The sequence below is a fragment of the Semicossyphus pulcher genome, unplaced genomic scaffold, assembly GCF_022749685.1.
Source record: "Semicossyphus pulcher isolate SPU_LCO1_2020_fin unplaced genomic scaffold, fSemPul1.0.p SCAF_26, whole genome shotgun sequence".
NCBI classification, from domain to species: Eukaryota; Metazoa; Chordata; class Actinopteri; order Labriformes; family Labridae; genus Semicossyphus; species Semicossyphus pulcher.
Window position 1 is genome coordinate 6,912,164 of NW_027211700.1, and position 13,890 is coordinate 6,926,053.

Sequence of the window (13,890 nt, forward strand, 5' to 3'; positions counted from 1 at the left end):
CTGTCCAGCACCTTTCCAAAACCTTCAATCCAGGTGAACACTTGTCTTTACTTGACTCAGCAGCCGTGTCAACATTTTTCTTTTGAATTGCTCCAGCCACAGGACTTCTGAATGATTTGGGCGTGGAGGTTTTGGATTACCTGAACACATTAGCATTGCACCTAATTTATTGAAATGTATTTTGAAATTTTTTTTTCTTGTTGTTTTAAAATGATAGCTTTTGTTCTGGATGGCACTGTAGACGTCTTCAGATATGAAAGGGATTGTGGGGGTTTAACTTGAATCTTAAAGTGTGAGTTTAGAAAAGTTCAGAAAGTTGGCCCACAAATGTAAGCGCATTGTTTTGCTGTAAGCCACCATGTTTTCTTTGATCTTCTTTCTTCTGTTTCCCTCATACAGATCAGATCCTACGGAAGCCCTAAGCGGACATGCATCTATACATTTTATTTATTAATAACATTTTATTTATTTATAACTTGTTTCCCCAGAGTTGGAAAAGCACAAAACTTTGATAAATAAATTGATAAAAAGCTTTGTTATCCCGAAATAACGAGATAAATAAGTTGAGATCTACCGTAAATTACTCATCATCACGGGAACACGGTAAATCCAAGGTATGGATGCATGTCCGCTCAGGGCTTCTGTAAAATCCAGATACTTCTACTGGAGTTCTGTTCATATGAAAATCACTGCCAGCTGTGTCTGAAAATGGCAGATTTCAAGCAGTGTTGTCGTCAGATTGCAAACTAGCAACCAGTGCCAGGATATATAAACCTTGGGTTTATAGACAGTATTAGAATAGTTTAGGACTTCAGACCCTGAAGGTGAGAAGAAGATTTTGTTGTTAGCCATCATGAAGGCACTCGAACTCATGAAACTGATGGCTTAATGTCAGATAAAGAGAATCACTGTGCAATTTCTATGACTTTAAAATAAATGGGCTTTAAATTATGAAACACAACAGGAAGTTATTTTTTTTAAGTTAATTCTCTAAGAACTTGCTGAGTTGATCTCACCACCTTAACCTTAAAATGACTGTATATTAAGATAGAGGACGCGTCTCCATCTGCTCTCATTGTACGAAAATGAAGCCAAAATACCCCCCGGAAAAAAACAGCTTCTTGTGTTGGTCTGAAGCAGACGTTCACAGATATGGAAACTTCAATAACTGTAGTGTTTGTAATGCCATACAATAGTAGTGCGTACTGATTTGGCTAAAATGCAGTATGTAAACAAAAGCTACATTTACAGTATGCCAAAAATACCCAGATGTCGTACCGATTCGGAAAAGTCTCACAGTTGAAACAGCAGACAGCAGCAGCATTCCAGTAGAAGGGGGCGCTCTAGCTAAAGAGGCAGCTTTTTGCTATCGGTGGGCTATTGTTTACTTCCGCTTTCCTATTCCGTAAACTGGCGCCTGCTGTTGCATACTGCAAAATAAATTTGAACAGCTCTGTACTACATACTACCGCTGAGCACAGTATGCAATATGTAGTATCCAATTTCGAACACAGCAGTTGTTTTAGTTACGTCTCCTCTCTCCGTTCCTCCTCCACTCTGCTAATCCAGAACAGATTGGCTACAGGAGCTGTAACAGAGCTGTCAATCATCCTTTTTACAGCATCAAATAACGTTTTTTTGATTTTATAGTCTGACTCATGTCCTATCTGTGAACATGGAGGAGGCGGGCTTTATGACCCATGCTGCAGCCAGTCAGCAGGGGGCGATAGAGAGGGTTTGGCTTCACTTTTTGAGAGCTGTCATGTCGTCTATCTTTTTATACAGTCTATGATCTTAACAGTCAAAGCTTCCATCACTGCAGGCCAGATACAGTTGTGGCTTTAGGTTGGTGAAGAACAGTGATACAGTTTACTGACTGAATTCTATAACAGGAAATCAAGATCGTTACCGTCTGTGCATCTGTGACAACAGCACAGCGTTATGTTGTTTTCAGCTCATACTTCTGAGATATCAAACTCTGCAGAATCAAACCGCCATTATAATCAAAGCAACTACAATGAGGTAAAAATAATGGACCTTCCCCATTCTCTCAACAGATAACAGCAGATGTTTATTCTGTTACTCCATACATGTTTTGTCAAAATGAGCCTGAAGAAAATGTTCTCTGTCTCTTTAAATCAAAGAGGCTTGGAGCGAGCCGACCAACATTTCCAGCTGATTAACAACAGGTAGCATTCAGAAGTTTGCCTGTAAAAGTGAAAGCTTCTGGCTCATCACTGTTTTCTTATTTATGGCTCGTTTGTAGAGTCGGTTTTTGGTTACAGTCAAATATCTACATGAAGGTACATAAATTATGGCTTTCCTGACTTTCCTGAAATGTATAAACACTAAAATGTCACAACCACAAACAGACAGTACATCGGAGGTGGGACGTTGTTTCTTTTTTAAACGGCGACTCGTGATGTCATGATAGTGGCCCAGTCCCAATCTCCAACACACGGCCCAGCGAAAAACCCTAACTGGAAAGTGTCTGGCTTGCAGTTTATAAGTCCATGAGGGCTTGAAATGATCTTAAAGGGAGGAATCACACGTTACCTGAGACGGGTAACAGCTCCATTAGAAACGAAAGAAAGCCACAGCTCCAGTATGTGTATGTATTTGTGAATTACAGAGCAACCTACAAAAAGTCAGGAGGAGGACATATGACAAACAACTCTACAAACGTGCAATAAATAACCACTACGGTGATCAACCACGTTTTCACTTGCATCCAAAATTAATTGCCATGCTTATATTAAGTGGAGGGGGCGGGACAAGCATGTTTTACATGTCATGATTATCGCTATCAACGACGAGTAAGTCCCTCAGGAAGTTTCCCAAACACCCAGTCGTGAGATTAAAAGGTTAAGTTGCAGTTTGGTATTAAAAGCCTGCATCAGATCCCTTATGCATTTGACAAATTGACTGTGAAACAGCCCTGAGCCGCCGCACACTTACATGCATCAAAGTCCACGACTGCCATATTGTTTGTTTGTTAGTTGTTAGAGACATAGATGGGCGAGAATATGTTTAAATTTGTGTGAAAATATCCACAACTGCTGCGTCCAACCTTCCACAGATCTCCAATCTTCATATTAAGTATTTAAAAACTCTGATACATTGCATACTTTAAGTCCCCTCTGTGTGATTAATGTAAGAACATTTTTTTAAGATATCTTGATCAGTAGTCCTGTAAAGATCTGCCGTTGCTTCCTGCCTGCAGCTCAGCCAGTGCCATTAACACATACAGCAGGAACGAGTCAGGGTGAGATGGAGGGGCTCGCTGTTCTCCCCTGGGTGCCTCAGAGGAGGTGATATAAAGAACACAATGATCTCTCCTGTGAGGATGTGTGGGCTCCTGACATTTGATATTAGAAATCATACCCTTAGATTCAGACATGTGCTGACAAAATGCATTACAATGATAAAGACTTATTTCAGTATGTATGAGTATAAGTATGTTAACTGGGAAAACACGACAACACAAGTGGTTGGTTAAAAGATGCGTCACACATTTTAATTTCAACTCCGAATTTTCACCTTGAACTGTTACATGAATCCTTTTCTTTTCCTTGGTGCGCTTACAGCTGGTACGACGTGTGAGAAGTGATTTTTGTACGCATGCATGTTTTCTATGCCGCGGCGTAAATCTGTTCAACACAAGCTCTTTGCACACATCGCCACCCGTGTCCGTTCAGAGAAGCGAAGCTGCCCTCATTTGTACAATCTGATGAAGTGAGTGAACTGAAAGGCAAATGGATGTTTTGACGAAAGCAGTGCTATGAAATGATTAAAGGACTATTTGCTTACATGTTTTCCCACCTGTTGACTTTTTTTTTTAACTGTGAGAACGTTTGTTAAAGTGCTTTGGATGGTGTTACAATGGTACCTGTGGGGTATGTTAGACAGCAAGTTAACCCTTTGTCCTCAAAGTTGTTGGAAGCAGGAAAAATGGGCAGGCGTAAGAATGTTAGCAGCTTTCACAAGGGCCAAATTGTGACAACTGGACGACTGGGTCAGAGCATCTCCTCTTATGGGGCACAGCACCCACCAAAAGTGGCCCAAGGAAAGAAAACCAGTGAGCCGACGACAGGGTCATGGGCGACCAAGGCTCATTGATGCGCGTGGTGAGCGAAGGCTGGCCCGTGTGGTCCCATCCAACAGAAGAGCTACTGAAGCTCAAACTGGGTCAGAAAAAAAGTGAATGCTGGTTCTGGTAGAAAGGTGTCAGTCCACAATGGGCACGTGAGTATCAGAACTGGACCAGGGAGCAATAGAAGAAGGAGGCCTGGTCTGGTGCATCACGTGTGCGTCGCCTACCTGGGGAAGACATGGCACCAGGATGCACTATGGGAAGAAGGCGAGTTGGCAGAGACAGCGTGATGCTTTGGGCAATGTTCTGCTGGGAAACCTCGGGTCCTGCCATTCATGTGGACGTTACTTTGACACGTACCGCCCACCTACCCTAAGGGAATAGTGGCCTCTTTCAGCAGCATAATACGCCCTGCCACACTGCGACAACGAGTTCAAGGTGTTGACTCGGCCTCCAAATTCCCCAGATCTCAATCCAATCGAGCATCTGTGGGATGTGTTGGACAAACAAATCCGATCCATGGAGGCCCCACCTCGCAACTTACAGGACTTAAAGGATCTGCTGCTAACGTCTTGGAACCAGATACCTCAGCACACCTTCAGAGAATTAGTGGAGTACACGCCTCGGTGGGTCAGCGCTGTTTTGGCAGCAAAAAGGCGACGTACACGATATTAGGCAGGTGGTCATAATGTTATGGCTGATCGGTGTAAGGCAAAGTCTACTTTTGTGCATGTAAATTGTTAAAAGCTAGTTGAGCTATGAATCACTGTTTTCCATCTTTTGGTGTTAATAATTAATTATTAACTGCTGAATCTGCCCATTGTCACAGCTGCTCAAAGTTCCTCCTTTGCCCTGACCGCCTTAAATCTACTGCATCTGCTCTTACAGTATTTCTCTTCCTGTAGCTCTCTGGTCACAGGGATGTTTTGCCGTCTTTGCAGGTGCAGGTGATTTTTTTTAGACTGTCTTAGAAGCTGCAGAGTAATAACAGGGAGGTGGCCCAGAATAAGAAGCTATAAGTGACGTGTATTCAGGTATTAGTGGAGCGATGGAGAATCCCTCATCAAACAAAGTGACCATCAACAACCCAGCAGACATCTGCGTCATTGTTGGATATTTCATCATGGTTATTGGTGTTGGCATTTGGGTGAGTGCACCTGTGTTAATCTGAGAGAGACTGTAATTATGAGGAGATTATAATCCATGCATAATTAATGTATGTCATGTGCTTGTTTTGCATATGGTTTGTGGGAGTAACAGAAGCGTTGTCTCTGTGCTTTAGTCCATGTTTCGGTCCAATCGTGGGACGGTTGGAGGATATTTCCTGGCTGGGCGCACCATGACGTGGGGGCCGGTGAGTTCAGTGTGCAGACAGAAGTTCACTTAGTAGCAGCATGTGTTGGATCCAGGTCGGATTAGAAACATTGTTACATTTCATAGTTTGTCCACCAGAGGGCAGTGATGAGTTTATTGTTACACTAAAATATCCCATATAGTGTATAACATGTTATTTACCATAAAAGGGAATCCTTATAAAAATGTATGACGCCCATTTCAGCAAATATAATAAGAAAAAGATCCTAGAAGTCATTCTTTTTCAATTACTGAGAACATTTTTAAAGTAATGACTTAGTATTTCAAAATGATGACATGGTATTTAAATAATGCCAGTATAAATAATGTCAAATGATGTCACAGTATCTTAAAATAATTGACCATTTCTAAATTATAACTATCTCAAAATAATGTCTTAAAGTTTCAAATAAAATGTAGAATCTCAAAATAATAACTTAATAATGAGAACCATTTTTTAAATAATGACTCAGTATCTCAATATTGATTGTGTCTCATAAAAAAAGCATCTCAGATAATGACTTAGTAATTAAATAATAATGACTCAATATTTCTAAATAATATTCAAAATATTGACATAGTACTTAAAATAAAGACTTAGTATTATAAAATAATGATTTAGTAGTGCCAGATAGCTCCAGAAAATACAGTACAATATGAATAATACAAAATACAGACAACTCTAATATAAATAATGTGAATTAGTGATGATGAATTAGTGTATAAAAGTGTGATACAAGGTGATTATTTCTTTGTAAAAAGTTTCACGAGGAAAGATCAGAGGCAAAATGTGACCTTGTTCTTACATCCTTTTGGATCTGAATAAGAAACAAAACCTTGTGCTACCCTCAAGAAAAGGGTGCTCTACTATGAACTCATTCATCTCTCATACTATATGATGTTATATACTCCTTTAAGTATTAAAGTGTTTCTTCTGTCACCTTTTTTTCCAATCAGGTTGGTGCATCGTTGTTTGCCAGTAACATTGGTAGTGGACACTTTGTAGGCTTAGCTGGGACTGCTGCAGCGAGTGGCATTGCTGTTGGGGGGTTTGAGTGGATTGTAAGTAACAATATATACTAATGGCTTGCCCAAATCTTCACTTCACACAATTTGCACAAATTCCCCTTATTTTGAAACCACTGTATTGATGCAGTTACTCTCCTATCCATCTATCTCATGTGTCAGGCTTTGTTCATCGTGCTGCTGCTCGGCTGGTTGTTTGTACCCGTCTACCTCACAGCCGGGGTAAGACGTTCAGTCTGTGGTATCATATCAGCACCAATATGTGTTAACAAGTGTATTATTCACAGATGTGAGGCTCTCTGTATTTTCCTATTTTAATCTGCATTGTCTGAAATGTGCTGTGTAGGTGATCACGATGCCCCAGTACCTGAAGAAGAGGTTCGGAGGGACCAGGATCAGCCTCTACCTCTCTGTTATCTCTCTGTTCCTCTACATTTTCACCAAGATCTCAGTGAGTCCTCCTGTCTGAAAGCACACAGGCACAAAAACATACAGTTTATTGTTTAAACTTCATTTCTTCACTGTCCGACTCTGTACTTCTCTCCAGGTGGATATGTTTGCAGGAGCGGTGTTTATCCAGCAGGCGTTAGGGTGGAACATCTACGTGGCCGTGGTCAGCCTTTTGAGTATAACAGCGTTGTACACCGTCACAGGTATGTTTGCAAATGTGCGCCCTGAACCTGGTCTAAGTAGTTAATTACAAGAATTTTTTGTTTGTTTGGTTAATTTGAATTTTCATTTGAATCTATCTTAAACATTTTTTTACATTAATGTATGCAGGCTTAAAACGGCTACAACTTAGAAAGACTCTGCGGTGGGCTAGAGGAGCAAAACACGTGATCATTTAAAAAAGCACAAAATCATTTCACTAAACAAAAGCACAAAACCTGCATAGTCTTAAATCTGTAACACTCTCATCCATCCTCCCACACTGCCCAATCCCACCCTAACACTCCCCCAGCTCAACCCACTCCCACTCCCCCTCTCCCATCCTCCCAATCCCTATACTTGTCCCCTTAAATTCAGATTTTCACAAGAATAATTGTCCAGTCGTATGTTTCTCCCATACAGAATTACAGGAACAAACACAAAAGGGTTTAAGTTTAGGAATTAACCTTACAGGTGCATCTTATTTTCAGTGTCCAATATGCATAGTGTTTCTAATCCATCCAGTAATAGCAAAAAATCACAAGCGCTGCCCAGTTAGTGGACGTCACACATGCGACACATTCTGGATATCTGGGAAGTGTGCTCCCGCAATTACCGTTCATCGCCATAGGTGCCGCCGAAGAGAATGAAACTAGACCTCCGAGATTAGCACTTTAAAGTACAGTTCCACAAATATTAAACAAGGATCAATTTACTCCTCATGATGGTAGTACTCCTTGTTACAAATAGTACTGATAATTTACAGGCTGGAAAACAAACTCAATTCACAAGTCACAAGCCCTTTTCATACATGCACTCTTGACAATTGGAATTGAGGGTAATGTAGGAATGAGTTGCTCTGGAGCTTGACCCTGGTTAAAGGACTAAAAGCCTGGATATTCCTGACTCTGCTGCTTCAATTCTGACCATTCCTTTTAAAACCTACCCCTTTTTCGTCCCCCAACATTACGGAAGTGCCCCTTTAAAAGTGAAGGTGTCTCTAAGTGTATGCTCTTTCGGGAATGTGTGTGTATCCAGGTGGCCTGGCTGCTCTGATGTACACCGACACGGTTCAAACCTTTGTCATCATAGCCGGGGCCTTTGTCCTCACCGGCTTCTGTAAGTACAAATCATATTTAATCTTCGTTTCATTCATACTACGCACAGTTCATGTTTTTGCCCTCTATCCATCCCTCCGGTCTTGTAACTGTGTCCCTCACCAGCTGCTCCACAACAGGAAAGAGATTAACCCGGGCCAGTAATCATTTATTTCACTGCTGCAGTTTGAAGTTTGCTGACGCTGCGGAGCCACAAAACTCTCCACCTCCAGCCAGGCACAAAAACCACCCCCTACAGCCTTATGGATTTTTTTTTAATAACACGTCAATATATGTCAGTGTAATCCTGATGTAGATCACAGAGAAAGTCAAAGAAGGAGCCAGACAAGATGAAAGTGTCAGAGGAACCAGTAAAGAAAAACAAACACCTCCCTTTGTGAATCGGTGATGCGTTGAGAGGAAAGCGCTGTCTCAGCAGCTGACTCATACCTTCAGTTAGGACAGTATCAGCCCACATGTGGACTATTGAGCTGAGTTGGGAACACAAATACATTGCGCTTATTTCCTTAACATGTTACACTCCTGTTGCCCCTCTATGACAAAAGAACTTTCTCTTCTCCACTTCTAGCCTTAGCTGAAGTCGGCGGCTACAGCGCTCTGCTGGACAAATACAGCTCTGCAACGCCAAGTAATGTCTCCTCCATGGATCCTCAGAACTACAACATACCCCCCCACTGCTACACCCCACGACAGGACGCCTTCAGGCTGCTGAGGGACCCAGTCACAGGGGACCTGCCCTGGCCTGGAGTGTTGTTTGGGATTTCCATCGTGGGAAGCTGGTACTGGTGTACGGACCAGGTGAAAATGCAAAGAACCACATCAGCTGAAATAGTTTGGTTTAGTTAACGTGTCAACCAGCTTCCAGCCAAACACGGTTACAACATATTTCACTGAAATAAATTAAGTTAGACATCACTCATCTTATTATGTTACAAAAATGTAAATTTATTTATCATTATAGTTAAAAAAAATGAAGAAAAAGAATAACAAAAATTAACTGCGGTGACTGCAGCTGCTAGCTAAAGCAAGTGAGACCTTAGCCACAGCTTTTTTTTACCCATTTTTTCCTTCAGTAAATTAGAGTAAAGTTTTTCCTACTTGAACGAATTTGTTACAACTGCATCTAACTCTGATCAAAATGGAGAAAAAGTTACAGATAATTTGTCTGGCTAAAAGGTGACTAGCCTAGCTTCGCACAGTAGCAGTACCTGATTGACTACAGAAAAGACAATGGATAGTCAAAATTGAGAGGGACATTTAAAAATTGAATAACATAGTGTAGCATTGTGGGGGTAGCGAGACCAGTGGAGGAAGAACAAGGAAGAGGTGATGTGCGTTGCTAGCTCAACAGAGCCCAGATTTATTTCCTTGTCACAGCTAGCCCGAGGTTGAGGTGTCCCTGGAAAAACAACAGGTTGGCTAACTGCTTTTCTCACTTAGCGATCGTTCACTCAACATGTCTTTTCTCCAGAACGCCGAGCTCCCGCTTAAAAGTAGCTTTTTATAACAATAACTCCCTCTTCCGTTCCCCGGAACTACTTCTCAGTAAATTGCCCACTACAGTTGAACACCTCCCTCAATAAACAACAGCAAAACAACAGTCACAATATTTAGTAGCACTTAACCTACCGTTAGCTCATGTTAGCATTCAACCACTTCCTAGCTAACATTACTGCTTGATACAGGATATGAATTCCTGACTAATGCTAATGTTAGCTTGTCATACAGCATTCAGCCAAACAAAACCTTGAAATATGGCCAATATCCCTCCCTGTATTTTCACTGTTTATTGACTCTGGTGTTTCTGATCAATTGAGAAGCAGTGAAGCGGTAACGATGTGTCAGTTCTTCTTTGTTATTTGTTTTATTAAAGCGTTTGAGCTTCCAGTCCTGAGCTTGACGTCATAAGGAAAATGGCCGCCATGTCAAAACATGTGAATGACAGCAGCTAAGAGCCACTTGATTGTAACCATAAATTATCCCAAAGTTTGGCCTCCTCAGATTCTGTTGTTTGATCCAAATATTATGAGGTTAAGTATAGCTACTGCAATGTTAGATGTAGATTAAATAGAGCACAAACAACACTAATATACCCTGTCTTGTTTTTTCTGTAGGTGATAGTCCAGCGGTGCCTTGCAGCTCGTAGCCTGACCCACGTCAAGGCCGGCTGCATCATGTGTGGCTACCTCAAGCTGCTGCCAATGTTCCTCATGGTGTTCCCCGGCATGATCAGCAGAGTCCTCTACCCAGGTCTGTCGCTTACCTTTCAAATCCCAGAAAGACATCATACAGTAGAGTACATTGTAATAGAGCAGTAAATACCACTCTGATAAAAGTGCTGTCTGTGTGTTTACATGCAGATGAGGTGGGCTGTGTTGTCCCTGAGGTGTGTAAGGAGGTGTGTGGCACTGCGGTGGGCTGCTCCAACATCGCTTATCCTAAACTGGTGGTGTCAATAATGCCGAATGGTGAGTCCAAATAAAAGCTACATAAAAATCAGGTAAGATATAAATATTGTGCATAGAGAGTTATGGTTAACGCTCTTTATTCATACATTTTATAATGAAATTGTGGTTCTACTTCTCTGTTTCTTCCATTGTAAAATATAAAGTTATATTTGAAGTAAAGTCTCAAAGTTTTCCAGATTCCACAATATCTTTACTCATCCCGTCTCTTCCTTTCTCTCTGTGCAGGCTTGCGAGGTCTGATGCTGGCAGTGATGCTGGCTGCTCTCATGTCCTCTTTGGCCTCCATCTTTAACAGCAGCAGCACTCTGTTCACCATGGACATCTGGACCCGCATTAGACCACAGGCCACAGAGCGCGAGCTCATTATTGTAGGAAGGTAAAGAGTAAACAAAATGGTAAATGGACTGTACTAATATAGCACCTTTTCTAGTCTTCCGACCACTCAAAGCGCTTTTACACTACTGTCACATTCACACAGTGATGGCAAAGGCTAATATGCCATTCTCCAATCAGGAGATATGGACATTCAATTTGGCAATTTGGGGTTCAGTGTCTTGCCCAAGGACACTTCGACATGTGACTGTAGCAGTCAGGGGTCCAACCCTCAGCCTTCAGATTAAGAGACGACCGACTACCACAACCTACAGACTGAGCTAACGTCTACCCGAAGCAGACCTGCCTTCTTGCTACGCTTACTATTAAACTAAACTACTAAACTAAACCCCATTATGTAACTACTTTCACTCCACAGAAGAAAAGTTCTGCCACATTTCCAACAAAAGTAACCAGGACTTTTATTCCAATGAGCTTCTTATCAATGGACCTTAAGGTTCTTCCAGTCCATTCTGGTCTGTGTTTTTCATAACCTGTGAAGAATAGGCAAATTAGTCTGCTGACATGCCAAATCTTTACTCCATTAATCGGAAAGGAACACTTTGGGAGTACTACCAAAAAGCAGGGACCTTTTTGGGGCTGAAGTCCCTAGACCCTGGTCTCTGCAATGGAAATGTACCTCCAAAGCCATTAGTCCCTTGGAAAAGTTCCTACAGTGGAAACACAGCTTTAGTTGCAAACTTAACTTTTGCAAGCTCCCAAAAATTGAATGATGTATTACTATGACCTACACAGCAAATGTCCGCGTGAACTTCAATGGATCAAATGATTAAAAAAAGCCCCCTATTATCTACAAACAATTTGCTATGCACTTAAAGAGGATTGTAGAATTTCACAGCAACAATTTATGTTACACATTGTTATAAATGAGAAACAATGTTGTGTTTATCTATGTCAAGAAACAAATATAAGCAGTGCATCCTTCTGACTGCATCTCAATATGCCTCAAAGTCTTCCCACAATGCTTTGGTGTTACTGCGTGCTTAAATGAATTCATTTACACTGCCTGGTTTTGGGTTATAGATGAATGGCCTCTAGGCTTCATGCAGCCTTTTAAAGGACCTGTTTTTTTGGACTTTGCGTGCACGTTTTCAATAGCTGATATTTTGTGCCATTAAAATTGACCTAATTTGTGATCAAAATATAACATACGCCCCACTTCCTCCCTTATTATAGTTTACATCAGAAGCCCACTGGCCTGTGTGTGGCTTTGCACTTGATGCATAACCTAATTTTGATGCATTTTATGTATTTTTTTTAACTTTATGATTATTATAATATGGTGTTTTTATTCTCCTTATGTTGTGCATTTAATGGGTTTTTATTTTTATTAAATTTTTATTATTCATTTAATTATTGAGTTTTTAATTTTCCATCTAAAATCTGTTTAACTCTTATTCTAAGTGTTTTTTACTCCCACGTTAGTATCAACTATTCATCTGGCACTCTATCCTTGGTTTTGCATTCTGTCTATTTTCATGTGAAGCACGCAGTACATATATTTTCCTTTGAATACTTGCTTTGAATATAAGATGCTGTGAATTTAAATGGATCACCCACCTCTCATATCTTTTTATTTCTCCTCTTTAGAGTCTGGGTTCTGTGCATCGTAGCCGTCAGCATCTGTTGGATCCCAATCGTCCAGGCGGCTCAGAGCGGTCAGCTGTTCGATTACATCCAGTCCATCTCAAGCTATCTGGCCCCGCCTATCGCCTCAGTCTTCCTCCTGGCTGTATTCATCAAGAGGACCAATGAGACAGTGAGAGGACACATGCATACATTCACTAAAGTAAACACCTAGTGAAATAATATCAACACCTTTGATTATCTGTATCTTCCAGGGTGCGTTCTGGGGCCTGATTGGCGGCCTGCTGATGGGTCTGTGTCGGATGCTGCCTGAGTTCTGGTTCGGCACTGGCAGCTGTATTTTCCCCTCTAACTGCCCTTTCTTAATATGTGGGATTCATTACCTTTACTTTGCAATCATACTCTTCTTCTGTACGTCAGTGCTGGTGCTGATGGTCAGCTACTGCACCCAGCCCATAGAGGATCAACATGTAAGTGGCTCCTTTCTAACTCTACTCACTAGTAGATAATAAGTGTATGTGTTACATTCCTCAAGATAAAACCTGATATCTAACTGGATAAGGGAGCGTTTAAAAGAAAATATACAAATAGTTTCTGATGTGAAAATCTCAGCTCCATCGTCTGGTGTTCAGCCTGCGTCATTCCAAAGAGGAGCGAAAGGATTTGGACTGGGAGCAAGACGAAAAAGGGAGGATAGCCCGGAAAAAGGCTGAGGACAGGATGAGGCAGAACAACAGTGAAGGTAAGAAATAAAAGAACAATTATGAATGGACACACACACACACTCACTGACAACAATAACCCCTCCCTCTACCTCTCAGTGGCTGAAGAGGAGGAGAAGTCTGGGATCTGTGGCCGGCTCGGTCGGTTCTGTGGTGGGGGCGGCAGCGGCTCCCGAGCTGAAGAGCAGAACACGGCTGAGAAAGCGGAGAAGCTGCCTGACATCAGCGAGAAGCCGGTGTGGAAGTACACTGTGGATGCTAACGCTCTCATTATGATGGCTGTCGCATGTTTTATGTGGGGTTACTATGCTTAACAGTCGAAAGTGGGTGTTTAATGTGAGTTGGTATCTTAATCACTTTGTTTGACTGATACATTCAGTCAATCTACAAAGAAAACCACAACAGTGCTGCCATCAGGTGGACATTACTAGTCACTGCCCTGCAAATCATTACAATTGTTTCTCTATTAAAGCTCTGGTATG

The 13,890-nt window shown here is 41.5% G+C and overlaps 1 protein-coding gene across 2 annotated transcripts; it reads left to right on the forward strand.

Annotated features, from left to right (window-relative positions):
* Nucleotides 1-5,141: 5,141 nt before the first annotated feature.
* On the forward strand, nt 5,142-13,842 carry slc5a2 (solute carrier family 5 member 2). Of its 2 annotated transcripts, none has more exons than XM_069676510.1 (15): nt 5,142-5,240; nt 5,376-5,447; nt 6,404-6,508; nt 6,635-6,694; nt 6,819-6,923; nt 7,020-7,125; nt 8,159-8,239; nt 8,807-9,036; nt 10,353-10,488; nt 10,599-10,706; nt 10,932-11,082; nt 12,690-12,858; nt 12,941-13,156; nt 13,299-13,428; nt 13,508-13,842. In XM_069676510.1, exons 1-15 carry the CDS (start codon nt 5,142-5,144, stop codon nt 13,720-13,722), a joined length of 1,983 nt encoding a protein of 660 aa, XP_069532611.1. In that variant the 3' UTR covers nt 13,723-13,842. The 2 variants fall into 2 exon arrangements, with proteins under 2 accessions (XP_069532611.1, XP_069532612.1); XM_069676511.1 differs by having other exon boundaries at nt 13,299-13,422.
* The last annotated feature ends 48 nt before the right edge of the window (nt 13,843-13,890 follow it).